Genomic DNA, 20765 nt, shown 5'->3' with positions numbered 1-20765 from the left:
GGAAGTGCATAAGGGCTTATGCAATATTGTTATTGCAATTTTACAGCTATACTATAATTTAAAAATGAAATAATGCAATTGCAATTAAATTACAGTAGTATTATTTCTTTGATATTAATAAGTGTTTTAAATCCGAAATATTGCAATAAAAAAAATAAAAAAAAAATAAATAAATTGTGCAGACCTATAATTTTGTATTTCTTTCTTGTCACATTATTTCCTATTTTAAACACCTTCTAGAATTCATTTATCTTTTAATTCAATTAAACATTAAGAACAAAATTAGGTTTCTTTAAGAGAGGTTTGTACCTGTTAAGAAATTTGTTTGTCTGAGATTTAATTTTTTTATATATATATAATTTGTATTTATTTTTATTGATGTGTTTAATGTGTTGTGCCTTAGTTTAATTAAAAAGTACTTGAACATATTCTCAAGACAAACACATTTATATCTGCCAAAGAGATGTGAAGTTGTTAATAATTAGCTTTTTGTCTTTCTAAGGAAGTCTTATGAAATATCTGGAGGAAACCTGAATTATTCTTTCTCTTTTGTTTACTTCTGTGTAGTATCTACATTGTTTCTTTGTTTGGTTTGTGTTGTTGTCTGTTATTGTGAAAAGGAGGTCTATGTATTATTACACAGAATTCTTTTGATGAAAGAATCTCTTAATGAAATGAGTTTTTTTTATCACATTTCAGCTCTCAAAGAGTGGCACAGTTGGACCTTTTTTAGTGATTAACAGTTTTACTGATTCTCAGGCGAATTTCATAATAGATGGTAACTCTGTACAGAATCAACATTTTGCCCATTGACAAACCCATCCCAAACTAGTCCCTAAATATGCCTTTAAAGGTCACAGATTGGCTATGATTAAATACAATTAAAAACTCCTTAAGAATATAATGAGAAAACTAAGTAAATGAAATAAAATGAATAAATAAAATAGATTCTGCTTCCAAGACATTTTTTCGAATGCAGCCACTCTAGTTAGTTCTACCCATTCCTGAAAGTAAGGAACATCCTCTGATTTCCATGTGAATTATATGTCTGTCAATCAGTGGTTTGGACCCAGGATTTTGTGTCTACAGTTGGACTTTTTAAGTTTTGTTATTGTTTCTAACAACAAAATGGACTGCCGGGGAAAAAACCTTACCGATCCAAACACAAAAGATCATATAGATACCCATCACGGTGCACACTTTAATTAGATTGAGGATGTGGTTCTTGTGTTTGGGAGAACTGTTGGGCAATGCACACACACCTGCACCTTTATCCAGGTTGTGCTGAGGCCTGATAAATGACTCCTGTGGTGTTTTTTTAGGGAGAGAGAGGGATGCTGGGAGACGAGAACAGGACCCACATGAAAAGCTTCCTCACCTCACTTTCATCTGTAGCCCAGATGAGAGAAAGAGTGTGAGAGAGAGAGAGAGAGAGAGGGCAAGGCTAAACCTGCTAGTGAAAGGTTATTGGAGACGATAGACTTGGAGTATATAAAGGCAGACATAAAAAAAAGACCAACACTTTTGAAAGACAGGTTTGCATATAACCTGTAAATTATAAGGCATTGTTCATTAAAAGAGAAAGAGACGTTATGTTCAAGTAATCACAAGCACTGTTCCCTCAAAGCATGTTTGGCTGCTCATCTGACATTGTTCCCTCACTGATGTTAAAAAGAAAACAGATGGGGAAGAGATAGAGCTTGTTGAATAAGAGCTAAATTAATGGTAGGAGTTTAAAGTGGAGTCTATCCGAGTGTCCATTGATTTTTTTTCCTTTTCTCCAGTATGCAGCTGAAGCTGTGAGAAATCTTGTGTGGTGGAAATATACAGCCCTGATTAATTCCCCGGAGGGTTAATTCACAAACAGTACAGTACAAACTTCATTGTGGCACATACACAGTCTCATGAAGAGCATGCAATATTTGTTTTCTTGTTTTTTGTTCTCAAAAAGCAAGTTCTAGGTTTTTTTTTTATTTCTTTTTTTAGAGAACAACTAAAAAAAGTAATAATAATAATGTTCTTTAAACATTACTAATGATAATATTTATTACTATTTTTATCATATTTGAAATAGTAATAAATTATAATATATTTATTATTATATATAATTTTAAATTAGTAAATAACGTACTTTTTTACTTAATCTGTAATTAAATAATAAATTATGAATTATGAATGTCAAATTATTAACTACTGTACAATCTCAGTAGAGGTCTTTTAATTCACATGAGGTGTATATGAATGTCAGGGGAGACATTCAGGTGTGTCAAGCTCTCAGCATCTTGCTATCTCTCGTGTGTGTGTGTGTGAGAGAGAAAGCTTGAGAGGGCCGGTTTGCTTAAGGGCAAACATTGTCATGTCCTCTGCTTATCTGTGTCTTGGAGACGAGTGGCCTAGTGCATATAACTCTTCCTTTCTCTCGCTCTCTTTAGGTGTGATGAACAGCAGGCATGTGGACCTGAAGCTCAAGAAGCTCACAGAGATCCGGCCACAGGGTGGCAGCTCTCCTTCATCTTCATCATCTTCCTCATCGCTGACGGCATCCAGCACTTCACCCCTCAGCCCTGAATCAGGCGGCATGCAGGTAGCCACATTTACAAACACCGGCTCTAACCGTCTCTAACTGTGTCTTTACAGTTATTAATCCTCACACTTACAGATTTATTGTGAACAAACTAAATCATAATTATTAAACATTGCTGAGTAACACATTCCACACTTCTTTATTGCGAATTGTGTGGCTTGTAGCTTAAAATACCTACATTTTAGGATAGAATAAGCAAAAACTCCCATAGTTCTACATTGAAGTAAGGACCCAAGGCATATTTAGAGACCAGAATATCACGTGGCTTGTAAACAGCCGCCCAGAATACTTTAGTAAAGCTCTAACAACAACATGACTCTCACAAAAAAGCCTTTTGCATGAAATGCAAAAATATACCCATCTAAACATTCCAAAAGGAGATTTGGAAGTTTTATTTGTATTTGTTGTTGTTGTTATCAACAACAACAACATCGGTGCCCCTCTCCCCTCCATCCTGGACATTTTCCTTACACGATGCTCCAGAAAAGCCAATAGTATGGTACTACCATACCATCAGAGCACCTTGGTCCTGTGAGGCACGACATTTCATTCCACTGTATGTCCCACATGTAGCAGAAAGCTCGACTTGACTTGACTTGATGTTTTGGTTGTTTAACAATATGAAATGATTTGCTTGGATCTATCATTTCCGTGGGTGAGGTAAAAAGCTTTCTCTTATTATTCATCTGAGGAACATCGTGTGTTTATATATATATTAAGCCAGAACACATGAACGAGTCAGAACGACATTATAGTAATTACCTCATGTCACACCTGACCTTTTCTGACAGAGTAAAGAGCTTTGGAAGCACCGACAGCAGCGTGTGGCTCGTGACGCTGACATGCATTTGATTGATTTGCCGTGTTTATTAAAAACCAGCGTTGTGTGTGTAGGAACATGCATACCTGTGTACCGCTGACACAGAGGTGTTTATATGTACGTGTGTGTATGGGATGACCTCCTATCTGGCTGTTGTATTCAGAGCCCCCAGGTGGTGAATGCAGGGCATGTTCAGAGATGCTGGTGACTACCTTCCTGCACCTGTTCGCCCCTCTCTCCCTCTCTCTCTCTTTCTCTCTGCTGACAGAGGGGATTTCCTGTGAGCAGATGTTAGCAGGGTCTCTGCACAATAACTGCAGTGATGTGTTTGTTTGGGTCGACAGGCCTCACTCAGTGCACTGCAGCAGGTGTGAAATGATTGGCTGAGATTTCCCAAGGCCTAGCCACAGATAGGTTAGATTCCAGAGACTGATTTACAAACCTGATGAAGATGATGCAAAACCGTTGCTCAAAAAGCAATTGATTTGGGTCAGAGAAGAATAATATCGATCCAACTATATTATTGGTATTGATGAAATAATAATAGCATAATCTGTACATGCAATTCAATAATTTTTTTGTTTAATTCATGAAAACCTTTGAGAGAGAACATTTTTTTTTATTGAAAACCGCTATGACAAAACATTAGTTTTCTGCATTTTCTTTCACATACAGTTATTTTTGAAAGTTTGGGGTCAGTTCATTTAATTAATGTCTTTGTAAAGTCTCTTACTCTCACTAAGGCTCCATTTATTTGATTTAAAAAAAATTCAGTAAAAACAGTAATATTATGATATGTTATTATAATTGAAAATAACTTGTTTCTTTTAATGTATATTTATAATGTAATTTATTCCTGTGGTGGCAAAGCTGAATTTTAGGCATAAGTGTCACATGATGAAGAACTCATGATGATGAACTGCTGGTCTGGTGCTTAAGAAACATGTATGTCTTATTGTCAATGTTGGAAACAGTCGTGCTGCTTTAATATTTTAGTTTAAACCTTAATAGTTTTTTTTTTCTCTCAGTAGTTTTTGCTGAATAGAAAGTTCAAAAGAACAGCATTTATTTGAAATATTAATCTTTTGTAATATTATAAATGTCTTTAACTTTTGATCAGTTTAATTCATCCTTGCTAAAAAAAATTTTTTATGTATATTAATTTCTTTAAAGAAGAGAAAATGTAGCTGACCACAAACTTTTGAATGGTGTATTTTTTTACACCGCTCCATCCCCGGAGGATTCTCCCATCCCCATCTTTATCCCTGAGGCTGCAGTAGAACCGTCCTGGACAGAATACCCCCAGCACACACATTGCAGTCCCCCAGTGCTGCCGGTTGTGTCTCATTAGCAATTGTCTCTATGCACTGTGAGCCTGCTGCCGTGGTGGCACACGATAACCGCCTGCAATGAACAGCAGACCGCAACATTAGTCACGCATCCCAGAAACATTCACACACCTCTGCCAAAATAATACCCAGCACCACAGTAATGATCGGGACGATAACAGATTAAAAAGCGCAGATCGTGATGTGAGGATAGCTCTGATATCTGCCCCAGCCAGGGGGACCGAGGGGCCGTGGGGGCAGGTGTTTCAAGGAAGGGGTTGTTAGCGAAGGTTGGAGGCCTCTGGTCCTCTGGGAAACGAGGATTCTAGCGGGGCTTTGGGTTTGAATCCTGTTTGTTTTCTTTGGACTTTAACATGAGAGGAATCAGACGGGGTTAAAGGGCTTTGTTGAGCTGTCTCTAGAGATCCAGGCTGTTGAATGTGTCGTTTTAACATGTAACAAGCTCACGCCTTTGGTTTTTGTCATTAACCACTTATAAAGGTGGATTTAAGGTGAAATTCTTTTTCACCCCCAGATTGCCAACGAATGTTTATGTGGGTTGTGATGTATTGCTCATTTCCTCCACTCTGTTTCCAAAAAAATTTGTACATACAATGATTTGAATAGACCTGTTTTATGAGAAGCATGCTTTTTCATTTCTTACTGCAAACTGATTGTTTTTTTATGCATGTTTGGGGGGGGTGTTTTTTGACTCTTAGTCATATTTATGAATTAATTATTCATGATATTTAAAAAAAAAATTCTTCTAGAGCACTTTGCTATCTCGTTTGTTAATATTAATGCATTAACTAACAAACTAAAACATTAACAACAATAATCAATATATTTTACAGCATTTATTAACCTTTCTTAATGTTCTCAGTAAAATGTTGAGATTAATATTAATAAAGGCAGTAGAAGTATTGTTCATTTGTTCATGTTGATATTTCTTTATCGTATATGCTTTTAGGCCCCACTTCATATTTATAACTGTGCTTAAATTAAAATGAATCTTTTGATGCAGTGCACTTATTGTGTACTGTACATACTTGTTTTAACGTGCTTATAGGCTATACTTTTTTAAAAACAGCATGTAATTAAATCTGTAATTAATTCTGTAAATACATAATAATTACACTGTTGAGTAATCCCTTACACTTGAACACACTGTTAAACATACCCATACCACCAAACCTGTCCCTAAACTTTCCCCTATTCCACCTGAATAGCAGCAAAAGTGCTTTGCAATACAGTATAAACACAATAATTAAGTAATTATTATTATTGAATTTTTATGTAAGTACATAATAGTTAAGGCCACTTGCTATAAAGTGGGACTTGCTTTAATATGTCATTGACCCACATACAGATAAGTGTCTCATCCAGCTTGTAGGAGTCTCTGAAAGTGAAGTTACAATCTTTTAAGATGGCTGATGAGGAGCTGCAAATTAGGGCTTTTGACAGCTGATTTTGTTCGTTTAAACATGTCGGTCAGTTGGATAAACAGCTATAACTGTTAATATTCACACACAGAGATGCCGAACATCTACTCTAGGGACACGCTAATTGCAGATTTGTTTTCAAAAGTTATAATTTACGAATAAACAGGCCAGAGGCGCTGTGTGTGTGTGTGTCTGTTTGTACACGCTTGTCTTTATTAGCTGTGCAGTTTCCGTACACACACCAGTGAGCTAGCGTCTACAATAACAATGTTTCTCCCTCTCAGTCTCAAGCAGTGGAACGTGTTCGCTAATTGCGAACTTTATTAGACGTTTCCTATTATTATTGACGTTGCAAATGTTATTCTGAACGCTGCCGTTTCGCTTTCCAGTCTGCTTGGCTTATTGGGCCCAGCACATAATAACACATTTCAATATTGAGGTGATTGGAAGCTGCTAACACGTGTTCGCTTCCAAGACAATAGTGCTTTTAATTTGCATAATCTGAATACATTTTCTGGCTCAGGTTTTGTTGAAAGTAGACTTAATTGCCTTATTTCCTTTGTGCTTGTGAGTTAATGTGGGACTCGGAGATGTACCAAATGCTGCAGAACCTTTTCTCGGCCGTTCTTCAGGCGCGGTGCTCCATCGTTAAACATTTCTTGGCCATGTGTATCTAATTTGTTCTTTTCTTTAATGTCGACCCGCATCAGAAACAACTTTTATTCAAATGACTCTGCTCTACTTTTAAGTTAACTGCTCTTTTACTCTTCTGCCCCCATCCCTCCCTCTTTTTTTATGTTTTATAGACTAATGTTGATGAACTGCATGCAGAGCGTCTTCGCAGGGCAACCGAACGTCTGCGCAGTCCCGTTGTTTTCCACAAGGAGTCTGCCGTTAGGAAAACACAGCTCAAATCATTCAGCCAATACGTAGAGACCAGGCCAGGTGAGGTCTTTTACTTCCGTTGCCTCTGACTGCATGAAGTTTATGGAGTATTTAATAATAACATTTAATTAATAATCATTAAATGAATGTATCTGATGGATAAGCCTGTTGCAGTCAGGTTTATTTTTCTAGTTAATTAGGCTTAATGTGAAGACTATCTTGAAGTCTTCACTGAAGTTTAATAACAGCAGTATAAGGTGTTTCTATACACTTTGTGATATATTTAATGAAGATGTTAGATCTGTCTGAATGGTTTAAAAGTTCATCTGATAAAGAGAAATATCTTCATATTCAGTTATAGTGAGTTTGTGATCGTGCCCAGGTGAGAATGTACTCTATCATCGTTTAATATCTCTCTTTCTCTCGTTTCAGAGGTTAAAAGGCAGAGATCAGTGCCTGAAGATCTAAAGCGGGCAGCCGAGGAGAGAGGAGCTTTGACAGAGACAGAAGGACGAAAGCCAACTGAAGATGAAGTACTTAAATGCATATTTCCATTCTCAGTCAGAGCTGTTCTTTCTTACTGATGTTGTCTGTGACACCAGGTCATAGTTGGACGTCAAACCTGCGCACAGTCGCTCACATCCGTCTGAGGGCCGGAGAGGTTTTTTAACACTGATGCCAATCTGTTCTTCCCTAAAGCTGAAGAGACCAGCCAAATTAGACTGCAGTTCCCTGATAATTGTAAGATTAGGAAAAAAGGAAATGGACAGAGCAGTAGATATTCCTCTTTCACTCCTCCTGTATGTCCCTTTCTCCAAACCTTTTTAATTAGTTCTGAATGTTTACATTTTTAAATAGTTCAAATGGAATTTATTAATTTGGAATATTTTATTAATTTCAGTAATTTAAAATATAATTTAAAGTATTTAAAAAATGTTTAAAAGTTTAAAAGTAAAATAATATATTGTGCACATAAAAAAATGTGTATATAATGTGTGTGTGTGTGTGTGTGTGTGTGTGTGTGTGTATATATATATATAGAGCACAGGGAAACATACCCTGGGAAGAGTGAGATAGATAGAGACACAGAAAGAGAGAGAGGGAAGGTCAGTAGAGACCAGCTTTGCCCCTCTCTGTGTAGGGGTTAATGGGTGTTGAACTTGCCCATTACCCAGCTCAAGCTGAATTATCCAGCGAATGATGTTTGCATTAATATAATATATATGGAAATTTCAACACTTAATTATGGCAGAGAGGCGAGAGCAGAGGGGAGGGGGCTGATCATGTGTAAAATTGATTTGTGGGAGAAGTATTTGATAGAGCAGCAAGGAAAAGGAAGGTAGAGTTTGATGGACAGCAGGAGGACTCAGGCAGAAAAAGTGCTGTCTTGGATAAAAAAATAAAAATAAAAACTTTCTTCCCCATTTCCCTCGTTCCTATTATGAAATAAGGTGCATCAGCACTAAATATATGTATATTTTTGCAGCAATCTTTAGGACGTGAATTTAAATTAGCACTCTTTTTCCCCTCCCCCTCTATCTCAGAATATTAGGAAGGAAGGAAGGAGGAGAGGACCGAAGGGGGCGATAAACGAGTGGAATAAAGGGGGGGGGGTGCTTGTCACTATCACACACTCAGAAATAAGCGTGCAGTTTAATTACTCTATTTCTCCCTAATCACTGTCTCATCCCTCACTCCAGTGTTTCCCACGAGCCAGAGGCTGCTGCTGCCACCAGGGCCACGTGTGTGAGAGAAAGGGAGCGTGTTTCCAAATGTGTACATGAGTGAATCTGAGCACACGCGTGTGCTGCGTAGACCTCTTAGATCCCTGCTGATAGGCCCTTAGGCACTGACCCACCTCTCCCGTATATTTCAATTTTGTCTCTCTGTGTGTCAGTCTCCAGACTGCTGTAATACTGGATTCTCTCTGAGATCATTTAGCGTGTTTGTATTGGTGTGTAAGTGCACCCTCCTGCCTGAGGCTTTACGTATGAAGTCAAACCACAGCATTTAAAGCTACAGTTATTATATACAGAAACAGATATTATTACAGCAGGAACTAAGGCAATAAATAAATTTAAATAAATCTTCAGAAAATGTATCGTACAGTAGAACACTTTCATACATGTATAATGTGTTAATGTAATAAATTCATGCACATACTCATTTCTCTGCATTTAAATCTACAGTCCATAACTCCAGAAGCAGATATTATTATGCCAAGAATTAAGGCAATAAATATAGAATAAAAAGCTTTTAAGATTATGGTACAGTAGCTCGGAGTAGCTCTTTTTGATTTGATTTTATATACATGTACTCCATTTTTGACACAATACTTTTGTTAATATATCCAATCTTATATATATATATATATATATATATATATATATATATATATATATAATCTTAACGATTAGCCTAATTTAGGAATGTTTGTATGTCATTTTTATCACTTTAAAAAATTGACAGTGGTACGTCATCTCCAAAAAAAAAAAAGAAAGGCAGGAAAAAAGAACATTTTAATTTGCTTAATTAATTAAAGCAGTATTCACCAGTCATCATTATGACCACTGTTCCCCTGGTATTAAAAAGCTATATAAACCCAGGATGTGATGCTTCATTTGGAACCACTCATCACTCCCCCTTCCTCTCGTTTGTTCTTGCCCAGCAGAAAGCGTTCAAAGACACCAGTCAGTACGTGGTGGGAGAACTGGCGGCGCTGGAGAGCGAGCAGAGGCAGATCGACACGCGGGCCTCGCGTGTGGAGAAGCGTCTGCGCTATCTCATGGACACAGGTACGCCGCCCAATTACACTGTAAACAGTTTTGGCAAATTGAGCGTTCACAAACTCTTATGGAGTTTGGGAAGTGTGAATCTTTGAAGCCGGGGTGTTGGGGCGGCAGCGGGGATATGAAAAGGGGCGGTGAGGATGCAGGGAGGCTCTCTGGGCCGCAGTGATAAGAGAGCCTTCATGGGAGCTGATAACTAGTGCTGATAGCGTCCGCCAGCCAGCCACTATTGAACAGTACCGTGCAGCCATGCGCAACAGAACCCCATATCTGGCCTTCAATGATATGCTGTAGAAGAGAGAGAGAGAGAGAGAAGGAGGGAGAGAGGGGGATACGGCAGAGGGGTAAAGGGTGAAGAGGGGAGGAAAAGAAATGGGGAGGGCTGCTGTTTGGGGGCTGGACCGAAAAGGAAATGTTGAAATAATGAAAGACACATATTAATAGATACATGCTCTTGCTCTCCTCCTCCCTCTCTCTCTCTCTCCCTCTATCGCTCTCTCTTCTCCTCGCATATACACATATGAAAGGATGTGGGGCGATCTTTCGGGTGTGTATAGCAGGGAAAAGGAGCTGCGGAGCCTTTGTTACAACATGGAACTCCGTTCTGAGACTCCAGTGCCTCAATAACTAAAATTTACGAAAAGCTTCCTTCCATCCAGATGCTGATACGAAACAATCATTTCTCACAAGAGTAGTGTCAGGAAGCGGGGTTGAAAAAAGGAGGGGAAAGTAGACGGTTGAATTTTTATGCTTCTCCATCACATTGAGGATGATATCATGACTATCAGAGTTTTGTGTTTGCCCAACCTTCCATCCCTCCCTCGCTCGCTCGCTCTCTTCACACTCACCTGGACCCTGTTGAAGTCAAAGCTGCTGTGTCCGTTTGAAGGGTTTTTTTTCTCGCTCTGAATGATAGATGGCTTGAATGCCCTAGCAGGTGGAGAACCAAACCAGACATTTCGGCAAGATTTACACACTCACACACAGAAATAAGAGGCGCAGTTACACACCAGACCACATTAAGTCTCACCTTAATGTGCTTACCTGACTGAGCTAGGGCATGCATTTCAGCACTGCGAACAGGTGCACCCATGCCGCTCTCAGGTTCACAGACAACATAGTCTGCCAGAAACAGTCTCTATAGCTAAATATACACAAAACATATGTTATCCTCAGAATACACATATTGAATATAATCATGCTTAGCTGTGTTGCACTGTATCAATACAAGTATTATAAATGAGTATTGTTTATTGTCATACGTTTTTTGACTACATATTTCAAATTTTTTATAGCATGTCATTATTTTTTATGTAACTAGAAATTATTCAGAAAAATATGACATAAATATATATGTGATATGTACAGTTAGGGTTGCCCCCAATATAATAGTAATATATAACTGTTATTGTGTGTGTGTTTGTGTGTGTGTATGTGTGTGTGTGTGTGTAGACAGAGAAAAAGAATATGAACTATACCCTGGACCACAAAACCAGTCATAAGGGTCTTTTTTATGAAACTGAGATTTCTGAAAACATCTAAAAGCGGAATAAATAAGTTTTCCATTGGTGTATGGTTAATTAGGATCAGACAATATTTGGCCGAAATACAACTGTTTGAAAAAATGGAATCTGAGGGTGCAAAAAAAATCAAAATATTGAGAAAATTACCTTTTAAAGTTGTTCAAATTATGTCCTTAGCAATGCATATTAGTAATCAAAAATTAAGCTTTGATATATTTTCGGTAGGAAATGTACAAAATATCTTCATGGAACATGATCTGATTTTGTGGTCCAGGGTCACATATTTAGAAAATATATTCACAACAAGCATTCAATGATGACTGAAAACAAATAAGCAAAAGATAATTAAATGTGTCCGCATATCTGTACACACACGTATAAAGTTATATTTATATACATATAAAAACTGTATTAAGAACTACTCGTGATCCCTGATACCCCTCCCCCTCTCATTATACGCTCTGCCGTAGTCTGCTGGTTTTTTGCGTTTGCTTCCCAGATGAATTCACAGTAATTGGGCTGGTTAATTTATTTACTGTGTGCAGTTCACAGCACATTAAAGAATGAAGATAATTGAACACGAATTGTCAAGTGTCTTCTGATATCAGGCGTATTACAGAAGGGAATGCGTATAAAACTCTATTTCCATGCAACCATTGTTTATGGTAATTAAGTACACAGATGTATTCCTTGGTTGCCTTCCAAGCTTATGGCGACTGCCATTGTTGTCTTCTATTAATATGTAATCAGTAAATAGTTTAATTTTCTAATCTGCAGTTGGAGAATTCACTTTCTAACAGCTCTTAATTATGGCAGAGCCCTAATGATGCAGCCGCTGATGGGCTAGGAGGCCGTAAACGGAAGCAGAGTGCTCGGGGGGGAACGCAAAGGCCTGCGGTGGCTCCTGCCTAATGAACTTGTTATTCCCACACCAGAGGGAGCACACACACACACACACCAGCAGCTCAACCATTACCCCTCAGTTAGCCAAATCCCTGGAATTACGTCTAAATATGTTATGTTCACCTGATTTTCTAAACATATCAATTTTGAACATTTGGCGAAATCAAAAGCGAGAGGAGAGCCATTCGCTCTCGCGCCATTCTGTCCGAGCACAATACCGTCCCGAATCACATAGAATTTTTTGAGCATGCAGCATTGAAATGTGTGTAAATGTTATCTGCACGGCTTTTGATATTCAGCAAGCCCCTGAATGCATCTCCCTGACATCTGCTCAGCATGCATTTATGCACACATATGATTTTCAAATTGCTTTATAACCTGCAACAATGAACGCAATTATGAAAATAATGGCATTTAAAGGCGCTCTAAAGCCCACACACCTACAGAGTTCTCGATAAGAGATTTTTAAAAAAGCACAGAGGAAAAGAATGAGTTTTAGGTGAGATTAACATATGTTTAAAAATTGCACTTGACTCTGATAAGATTGACACAGGTTTTATTGCATGCTAATCCGTTCTCTTTTTCTCCGCCGCGGTCACAGAAATTCATACAAGACGGATATCGTCAGCTTAATGCAGTTTACAGACAAGTCATCACAGTAGTCTGTGCTGGAAAAACAGACGCAGAACGTTGTCAGAAGAGGCCCGTTATGTTTGTTTTATTCACGGAGACGTAGCCGTCTTCTTCTGGGCTTCTTAACGGATGTGCACCTTTTTATATTTCAGTCTCAAAACGTCAGTCCTTTTTTTTTTTTTGCCTTTCCCCCTCAGTTTTCCCACATTAATTCACCGTGCCCACATTCCAAGGCAGTGTTGGCCATGCAGAAATAATTGCTTGAGTGTCTGCGTTTATAGATCTCAGCTCCGCCAAGACCGAAATGGAATTGCTTGTGTGGCTAAGGCAACATGCTTGTAACCAGCCCCTTAGTTTGACTAAAGATTTAAGCTTGGCTACGTGAGTCGCATTGGGAAATGGTCTCCAAGCTCAGACAACAGCTAACAGCTAACACAGCTTTAAGTATATTATCAGGCAAGTTCTTTCAGAAACGTATTGCTAAAGAAGCTTAACATTAATTATTGTAACTTTGGGAAGATTACATCCACAGCATGCTTGTAAGCGGTGGCATAGTCCTCTTGACCTCCTATGCAAGAGCTTAAAGACACTAGAATGGCATTTCAGCTGCATTAATAGGATAACCAGTATAATCTTTCCACAGTAAGAGAAGGAAAAGTGTTTAGAGCATAATACTCGCCCCGGTTCTGGGGACGAGACGGGTTTTGTGATGTCTCTCGCAATCGGCACGCACCGGGCTCTATCGGCATAATCGCAAACTCTTTTTCTCTCCCTCTCTGCTGATCTCTTTCTTCTGTTGTCTCTCTTTCAATTCTCTTTTTTCCTCTCTTCTCCCTCTGTCCTATTCTTTCTCCTCCATGGGATTAGCATGCTAGTTCGCTAGCTTGTCCACTCTAATTTTAAAGACCAAAGACCTCGTTTAGCCTTCCTGCTAAGCGTTCGCCGTGAGTAGCGGGAAAGTAAGCCTGGAGACAAACGCAGGAATTCGGCTCATAAGGATGGCTTTTATCGGCACGACCAAAGGCCAGCGCTGGATCAGGAGGTGACCGCCTATTCAGGTTTAGTGCTGGACTATGTGCTCGACTTCAAGAGCTGGTTAACATCAGAATGGTCCATTTTCAGCTACTGGCTTTTGCGGCCTTTGTTCTTCCCGCTGGTTTTAATTCTCACCGGACCGTTACGCACGCAGCGTTGATTGCCTTTGTGAAGTCATGTATTCTCGCTACCTAATATAAACAGGTTAGACCTTTAGCCTAAATTAATGCATGTTGTAAGACATTAGCACAACTCTTGCGTTTGTCCAGTTTGTTGCAATGGTCTCTGGAAGTGAGAAGGAAAACGCCTCACATCAGCCCCTTTTAATCTCCGAGGCTGTTTGAATGCTCGAGAGGCAAAAACAATTTAATTAGTTAAGTTGCATTGACTTTGCATTGAAACCCCCAACCAGCAATCCCTCCCTCCGAAAGCTTTTCCCAGATGTGAAGAGGGTTTTTTTTTGGTCTGGTGTCAGGCTTTCAAACATTCTTTAACAGTTGGATGAAAGGGGATTTTAAGGAAGATTAGAGAAGGGGATCCTCCAGGCATTGTCTGAGAATCTTAAGATAAAGCGCACGGGGTGGATAGTGTCTGCTGAGGAGGGTGTCGGGGGGAAGGGTTTGTTGGTTGCATTGAGAAACATGTAATTTAGATTTTTATAACAACGCAGAAATTACGACCAGTTGGCGTTGTAGCACTCTCTCCCTCCATCCCTGTTTGTTTTCCTTTTCCCTCTATCCCTCCCTTTCATCCCCCCCATGTGTTTTGCAGTGGCCTTGCTGTCCTCTAAATGGTTGGTGTGAAGTTAAGTTAAATGCTGCTACATGTGGCATTGCAGGCAGGCAGTGATATGCCTGATTAACATTTTCAAAAGGGGCACAATGATGGCGCTTATTATAATCTCCCCTTTATTGAAGCATCTTGAGGCCTTTTCATCTTTCCCCCCCTTTGACTGCCATTCCAGTAAGACCCAGCCAAGAGCAGCTAGTGCCGTGCCACTGTGGCTCCATACGCACAGAAAAATAGAGAGCCGCTCCAACGCCAGCCAAGACCTCAATGATCTGCTGGGCTTTTTTGTGTGTGTGTTTTTGTGGCACTGGTGTGCGTGACTGTCTTTTTTCTTTTTTATGGGATTTTTGTCTTTAGTGTAGAGGACAGTAGAGAGGAGATGGGATTGGATTTGTTTGAAACAGGCTGGATTTGAACTTGCATCCCATGTGCGCAACACCCCACTTTTTTGCAAGCTTGTGCATTATTTTTAAATGACAATTTCTTTGAGAAATACATGTTTAGGTTTGTGATGAACACACCGACAGATTTGATGGTTAAAATATTTCTTTAAGTTGCGGTTTTGAATATCATTCTCTATGTGCATTTGCTAAAATAGTTTTTAATTTAAATCAATTCGATTTTTCCTAGAAGTTCTCAACTAGAAAAAGGCTTAGCGGAACAGTTTGGGTGCACTGGACTCTGTTTGCATAATTGATCATTATTTGGTTTACAAATTGTCTCCTGACAACATAATTGAATTTCAGTCATGCACTTAATTAATAGACCTTTTCATATGGAAACTGATTAAGACACACTTTACAATTAAGTGTAATGATGTGGGGTTGGCCTGTAATTAGGGGCATTCACGTGCTAACAGCCCTGCTATGCTAGCTCAGTTGTTGTTCATTTCCCTTTGTATGGGCCTCTCTAGGCTACACATTCCTCTAACGTACTACCTGAACCTTATCAGCACACGGCTGCTCTCCCCAGCCCACCTTTAGCATGCTAAAACACGCTAACGACACCCAAAACAGCTCATTTGAGCTAATGGAAATGACCATTTAAATGCTATTGTTCTGCTGTTAGCTGCTTAGTAGAGATGGAAAGATAGGGCGGGAAGCGACTTTTATAGTTACTGTAGGGAGGAGACTCATTATCAATTTGTCCTTAAGCAAACCGAAGGAGAGAAGGTGGGGGTATGGGGGGAGAAAAGAAAACGCTAGAATCCACAATGCAGATGTGTGGAGGCCGGCTAATAGTGTTAGCACATCCATTACTCTCCTCAGCTTAATTCATTAAGCAAATTGGGCGGGAACCGTATTGGCCTTGTTGAAATACGTGCAATATGACACTGCTCAAATTTGTTCTAACACATGGCCCGGGGAGACGAGTCGACCGCTCTAATGGGGGAGGAGGGGCAAATTATGCAAAGGCACACTGCAGGAGGGAAATGACTACAACGCAGAGGGAGTAGCACCTCCACACTCATCTAGCCTATTTTGCTTCAAACCAAGCCTTGCCATATTCTTTCTTCTCTCTCTTTGTTGTACCTTTTGGCCTAAAAGGAATAATTCACCCAAAAATTACAGTTTGATTACTTACCCTCATGTTGATCTTTAACTGTATGAATTACTTTTTTCTTTGGAACATGTCTCAGTGTTTTTCCCCATACAATGAAAGTGTTATTGTGGAGTTGAGACATACTTCAAAATATCTCTTACATTTACATGGTACACTGTAATATTATTATATCACAAGCCAGTTTGTCTGTTAAATAATGCTTACAACAACTTTTAAATGCTTTTGACAGTCATCTGAAAGGCTTAACATCTCGGGGGCCAGCAGATGTTTCACCCTCTGCAATCGTTTGCTCAGACGTTTACTTGGAAAGCAGATTAAGCAAATAAAAGCAAATCATATATTAGTAAGAAAAACATTCTGCAGGTGTTGACAGGTCCTTGCTGCTTGTGCTAATTTGTCATCTCTACAGGTAGCCATTTCAGCATCTCTCAAGGTTCGGCGTGAATCTAAATGGAGTGTTGCTCAAACTCTGATAACCCCCCAGAATTTCACACCTCAAGTATGTAAACAGAGTGCTAGGGCAGGTCTTAAATCGATGAGATAACAGAGATACTCCTAAATGGCTACAACCTGTCCTTAACACACACTAATGTCGTACCAAAATTCTTGCGTTTCAAATAGGTGGGGCCAGGAATGCAATCTTTTGTTAATGCTAGTTTAAATATCTTCTATAGCTCCTGCGTTCTGGTAGTTTGTAATTGTAACTCCAGATGATTGACACTTGCTGGCCCACAGGATTTGCAGTCTTTCAGATGACTGTCAAAAGCATCTACTGTATAGTGTCCTCCTTAGCATTATGTTCATGCTACATATTATTACGATAGACCATTTAAATAAGCACTAATTAAATTTAAATGCCGAAATGCTGATAATTCACCCTAAAATGTGGAACACACAAAGATATTTATAAGAACTGTTTTTGAGCATACAATGTTGATAAATGTTAATATCCAAAAAACACCGTGTTGACTTTCATTGTATGAACAACAACATTTCTTCAATATATCATTCTTTGTGTTTCACGGAAGAAGGTCATTCCGGTTTGGGTCAACATGAAGATGATTTAATGGTGACAGAATTTTCATTTTTGGGTAACCTATCCTTTTAGTTCATATAATCTAAATGGCATTTTATTTGGCTTTTTTTTTTGTGGGAAAATTCTGAAGAAATTTTCCATTTGTGTGTTGGTTTAGTAGTTAAATCAGGTTCAGTTGACACCATTGGTTTTGGTTTAAGAGCAAGAGATGGGGGCAGGAATCCAAGCAGCCCTTTTCCATTTGGCTGTGTGGAGATTTTGAGTAGCTTCATGCAGTCACAGATACATATGTATGTGCTCACTGCTCCCTCCTGGAAGGCACCTTTTTACATGTACATGTCTGCTGGGGTCCCCCCACCCTTGCAAACAGGCCTCCCCTCTGTCAGCTAATCAGTACCTCAGCTAGATGCATTGTGACACTATGCAAATCTATTTACATTGGAATAGGGGAATCAGGGGATCCTAAACTCAGGCATCGAAGTTGAAGAGAGAGAATACCCAAGGCCGACAAATAAATGAAAGTTTGCTCAAATCCGTGAGATAATGGGGTCTGTGTTCAGACTTACCACAGTGGAGAGATAAACACAGGGATTACTTGGGGGTTTTGCATCAGTTGCTTTCTGCTGGGTGGCCTTACTTGTCAAAAAGGGTAGAGAGAGAGAAAGAGAATAGGGGGAAAAAAAACGTTTAACGCAAGGACATTCACATGGCACATTGAGAAAAGAAGTACTGCTAATTCCATCAAAGCCAGAGAAATCAGCCATTAATCTATGCTGCTCTCTCCCTCCCCCACAGCTATTGTTGCTGTGGTTGTTGATCATTTCTGTAACATCTGGTCCTGGGCTCTTTTTGGTGGCCAGCTAGTGTCAACCAGCCGACCCCCGACAACATGGCCAAAAAAAATCACTCTGGTGTCTCGTGGTGTTGCTGTCGTCCTGTTGGTAGGAACAGAAGACGCAGGGAGTGAGCATGAATATGTTGGCCAAGAAGTATTCAAGTATATAAACCAATCAGAAACCAGCAATTATAGTAGGTAAAAACTTAACAATTATTTTATCCAAAGTAACATCTAATTTATATATTTCATCAGCATTCCTCTTCTAGCATCATTATTTACTTTAATGTACAGTCAAACTCTAAAAATATTAGTATTTTATACTAAGAATCTTGCATTAGTAATCATTTTTAAAAGAGCCCAGTGTTTGTAGTCAGACCTCCTCGAGTCAATTAACGTAACCACAATGTTAAGGCATTAAATTAAAGATTAAATTAAACAATTGTATAAACTTGAAAGCTGGACTATTTGATACCAAACATTTCCTTCTCAAAACGTATAAGTGTTATGGGTGCGCAGGAGTGGACGATTCCTGTTAATATATATTTGAAAAGATGGAGAGATTCGGCATTTGAATCAAGAGCTTTGCGGAGGAGCAGATTATGACTTCCATGGTGACTCCTTCCAGCTTTGGGGAAATGAGCTGTTGACATTCTTCAGGGTCATCATCCAAGATAGCAGGCCAACCAGCAGGATTTACCCGATAAACCCATCCAACTAGACCTTTATCCATTTCACTACGACTGGGGAAGGCAGGGGTGAGATGGAGACGGGTTAGAACTGATGTTTTCCTCTTTCCATCAAAACACGAGGCTTTCAGTCTTCCAGTGTGGATGCTGTCATCACGAACGAACCCTTGGGCTAAAATATGTAGGATAATTCACTAATAAACAGTCTTTTTAAATTGCATGCATAGCTTAAGTCTAATATTTTCTGCGTAACTGTTGCAGGTTTATACTGATGTATGATTTTTAGAGTACACTGTTGGTCTTTCCAGACTATACGAGTAGATTAAACTATCTAGAATGGATTCAATGAGAATATGAAGAAGAATCTTCATTTCTACCTTTTCTGCAAGTTCACATCATATTTGCACACGAAGCCTATGTCGGACAATGTCTGAGTCCTCTCCACCTTGGTCAAAATCATTTTTTCCCATAATTCCCTTGTGTAACCTGGGGCTAGTGTTGCTCCCCGCTGTGAGGTAGACCCGGAGGAAAGACAAAAGCACAATGAAACAGGGAGCTTACCACCAACCGCTCTCACTGGAGCTCTGGAGTAGGGCCCACTATACACCGCTGCCTCTCCAGTTCTGTCCCAATGCTAATGAGCCGGCTCTGATCTTTCCTCTGCTTCCCGTGTTTTCAACATCTTCAAGGACCACATGGCGCTAGCAAAATAAAGACAACCAAATGAGAATTTTTAACGCTTTTTGTGTCAGCGACTCGGTGCCTTTCAGCCAGCTCACTCATTTAATATTCCCCCAGAGAAAGAAAGGACAGAGGAAAGAAGAAAAGAAAAAAGGTAAAATGTGCAACAAGGAGTTGGAGGTGCTGGAGGGAAAGGGGGAGGTGTCACTAGCATTCCTCTTCTGAGTTATCGCCAAGAATTGAACGATATCTAAATCGCGAAACAGAAATGACGTAGACTTTGGTCTTCTCGTTTCGAACATTTCTGTTAAAACACAACACCCAAAATGAAACTTTTTTTTTTTGATAAATGTCGTCAACAATTTCCTCCAGCTTCATGATATCACTGACAGGCTCCCGAACAAGAGGGGACAGATAAAGGGAGAAAGAGGGCCCCGGGTTTGACGGAGTCTCCTGCCGGCTGTTCACACACTCCTTTTTAATAGCTGCGTTCTCTATACAGAGGCACAGGGCAGTACCTCGCATTAGCGCTTGGGACCACTACTTAATAGGATGATGTCTTTTAGCTTTTGTTATGAGATTATTAACCGGGATAGGTTTCTGCTCTCATCTGAGCCGCTGCTCTGAGGGCCTGTTGAGCACAAGTGGTAAAATACGGCATCCACACATTGTGCCGTGCTTGTATGGTAAAAGGCTTTTAATGAAACACCTTTTCGGAGGGCTTCACCAGGTGATCTTTTTTTTACTGCTCTCGTCTGCCACTCACCCAGCTTTAATTACCTGAAGTACTCGGCTTTTTCCAAAGGCCCTTGATTCTGCCCCTGTGTTCAGCACTCCCAAAAGCAGGCTTAAAGTGGGTGATCGAATGAAATGATAGTATTTGTCAAAATAAGAAAGAAAGTGAAAGTGAAAGTGAAAGTGAAAGTGAAAGTGAAGTGACATTCAGCCAAGTATGGTGACCCATACTCAGAATTTGTGCTCTGCATTTAACCCATCCGAAATGCACACACACAGAGCAGTGAACACACACACACACACTGTGTGCACACACCCGGAGCAGTGGGCAGCCATTTATGCTGCGGCGCCCGGGGAGCAGTTGGGGGTTCGATGCCTTGCTCAAGGGCACCTAAGTCGTGGTATTGAAGGTGGAGAGAGAACTGTACATGCACTCCCCCCACCCACAATTCCTTCCGGCCCGAGACTAGAACCCACAACCCTTTGATTGGGAGT

General features: G+C 39.7%; 1 protein-coding gene across 6 annotated transcripts in view; it reads left to right on the top strand.

Annotated features, from left to right (window-relative positions):
• LOC127976287 (EH domain-binding protein 1-like) overlaps positions 1–20765 on the top strand; it is a 122875-nt gene that overhangs the window by 86961 nt on the left and 15149 nt on the right. For 3 of the 6 annotated variants that reach the window (XM_052580606.1, XM_052580609.1, XM_052580611.1), the window contains 4 exons: positions 2433–2584; positions 6981–7119; positions 7492–7592; positions 9731–9854. In XM_052580606.1, coding sequence (XP_052436566.1) covers positions 2433–2584; positions 6981–7119; positions 7492–7592; positions 9731–9854 — 516 coding nt within the window. Of the gene's footprint in view, positions 1–2432; positions 2585–6980; positions 7120–7491; positions 7593–9727; positions 9855–20765 lie in introns of all 6 variants that reach the window. The other 3 variants (XM_052580607.1, XM_052580608.1, XM_052580610.1) reach the window with 1 other exon arrangement.

This window comes from Carassius gibelio, chromosome B17 (genome assembly GCF_023724105.1).
Source record: "Carassius gibelio isolate Cgi1373 ecotype wild population from Czech Republic chromosome B17, carGib1.2-hapl.c, whole genome shotgun sequence".
Classification (NCBI taxonomy): domain Eukaryota; kingdom Metazoa; phylum Chordata; class Actinopteri; order Cypriniformes; family Cyprinidae; genus Carassius; species Carassius gibelio.
This window is presented reverse-complemented; position numbering and strand designations above follow the sequence as displayed.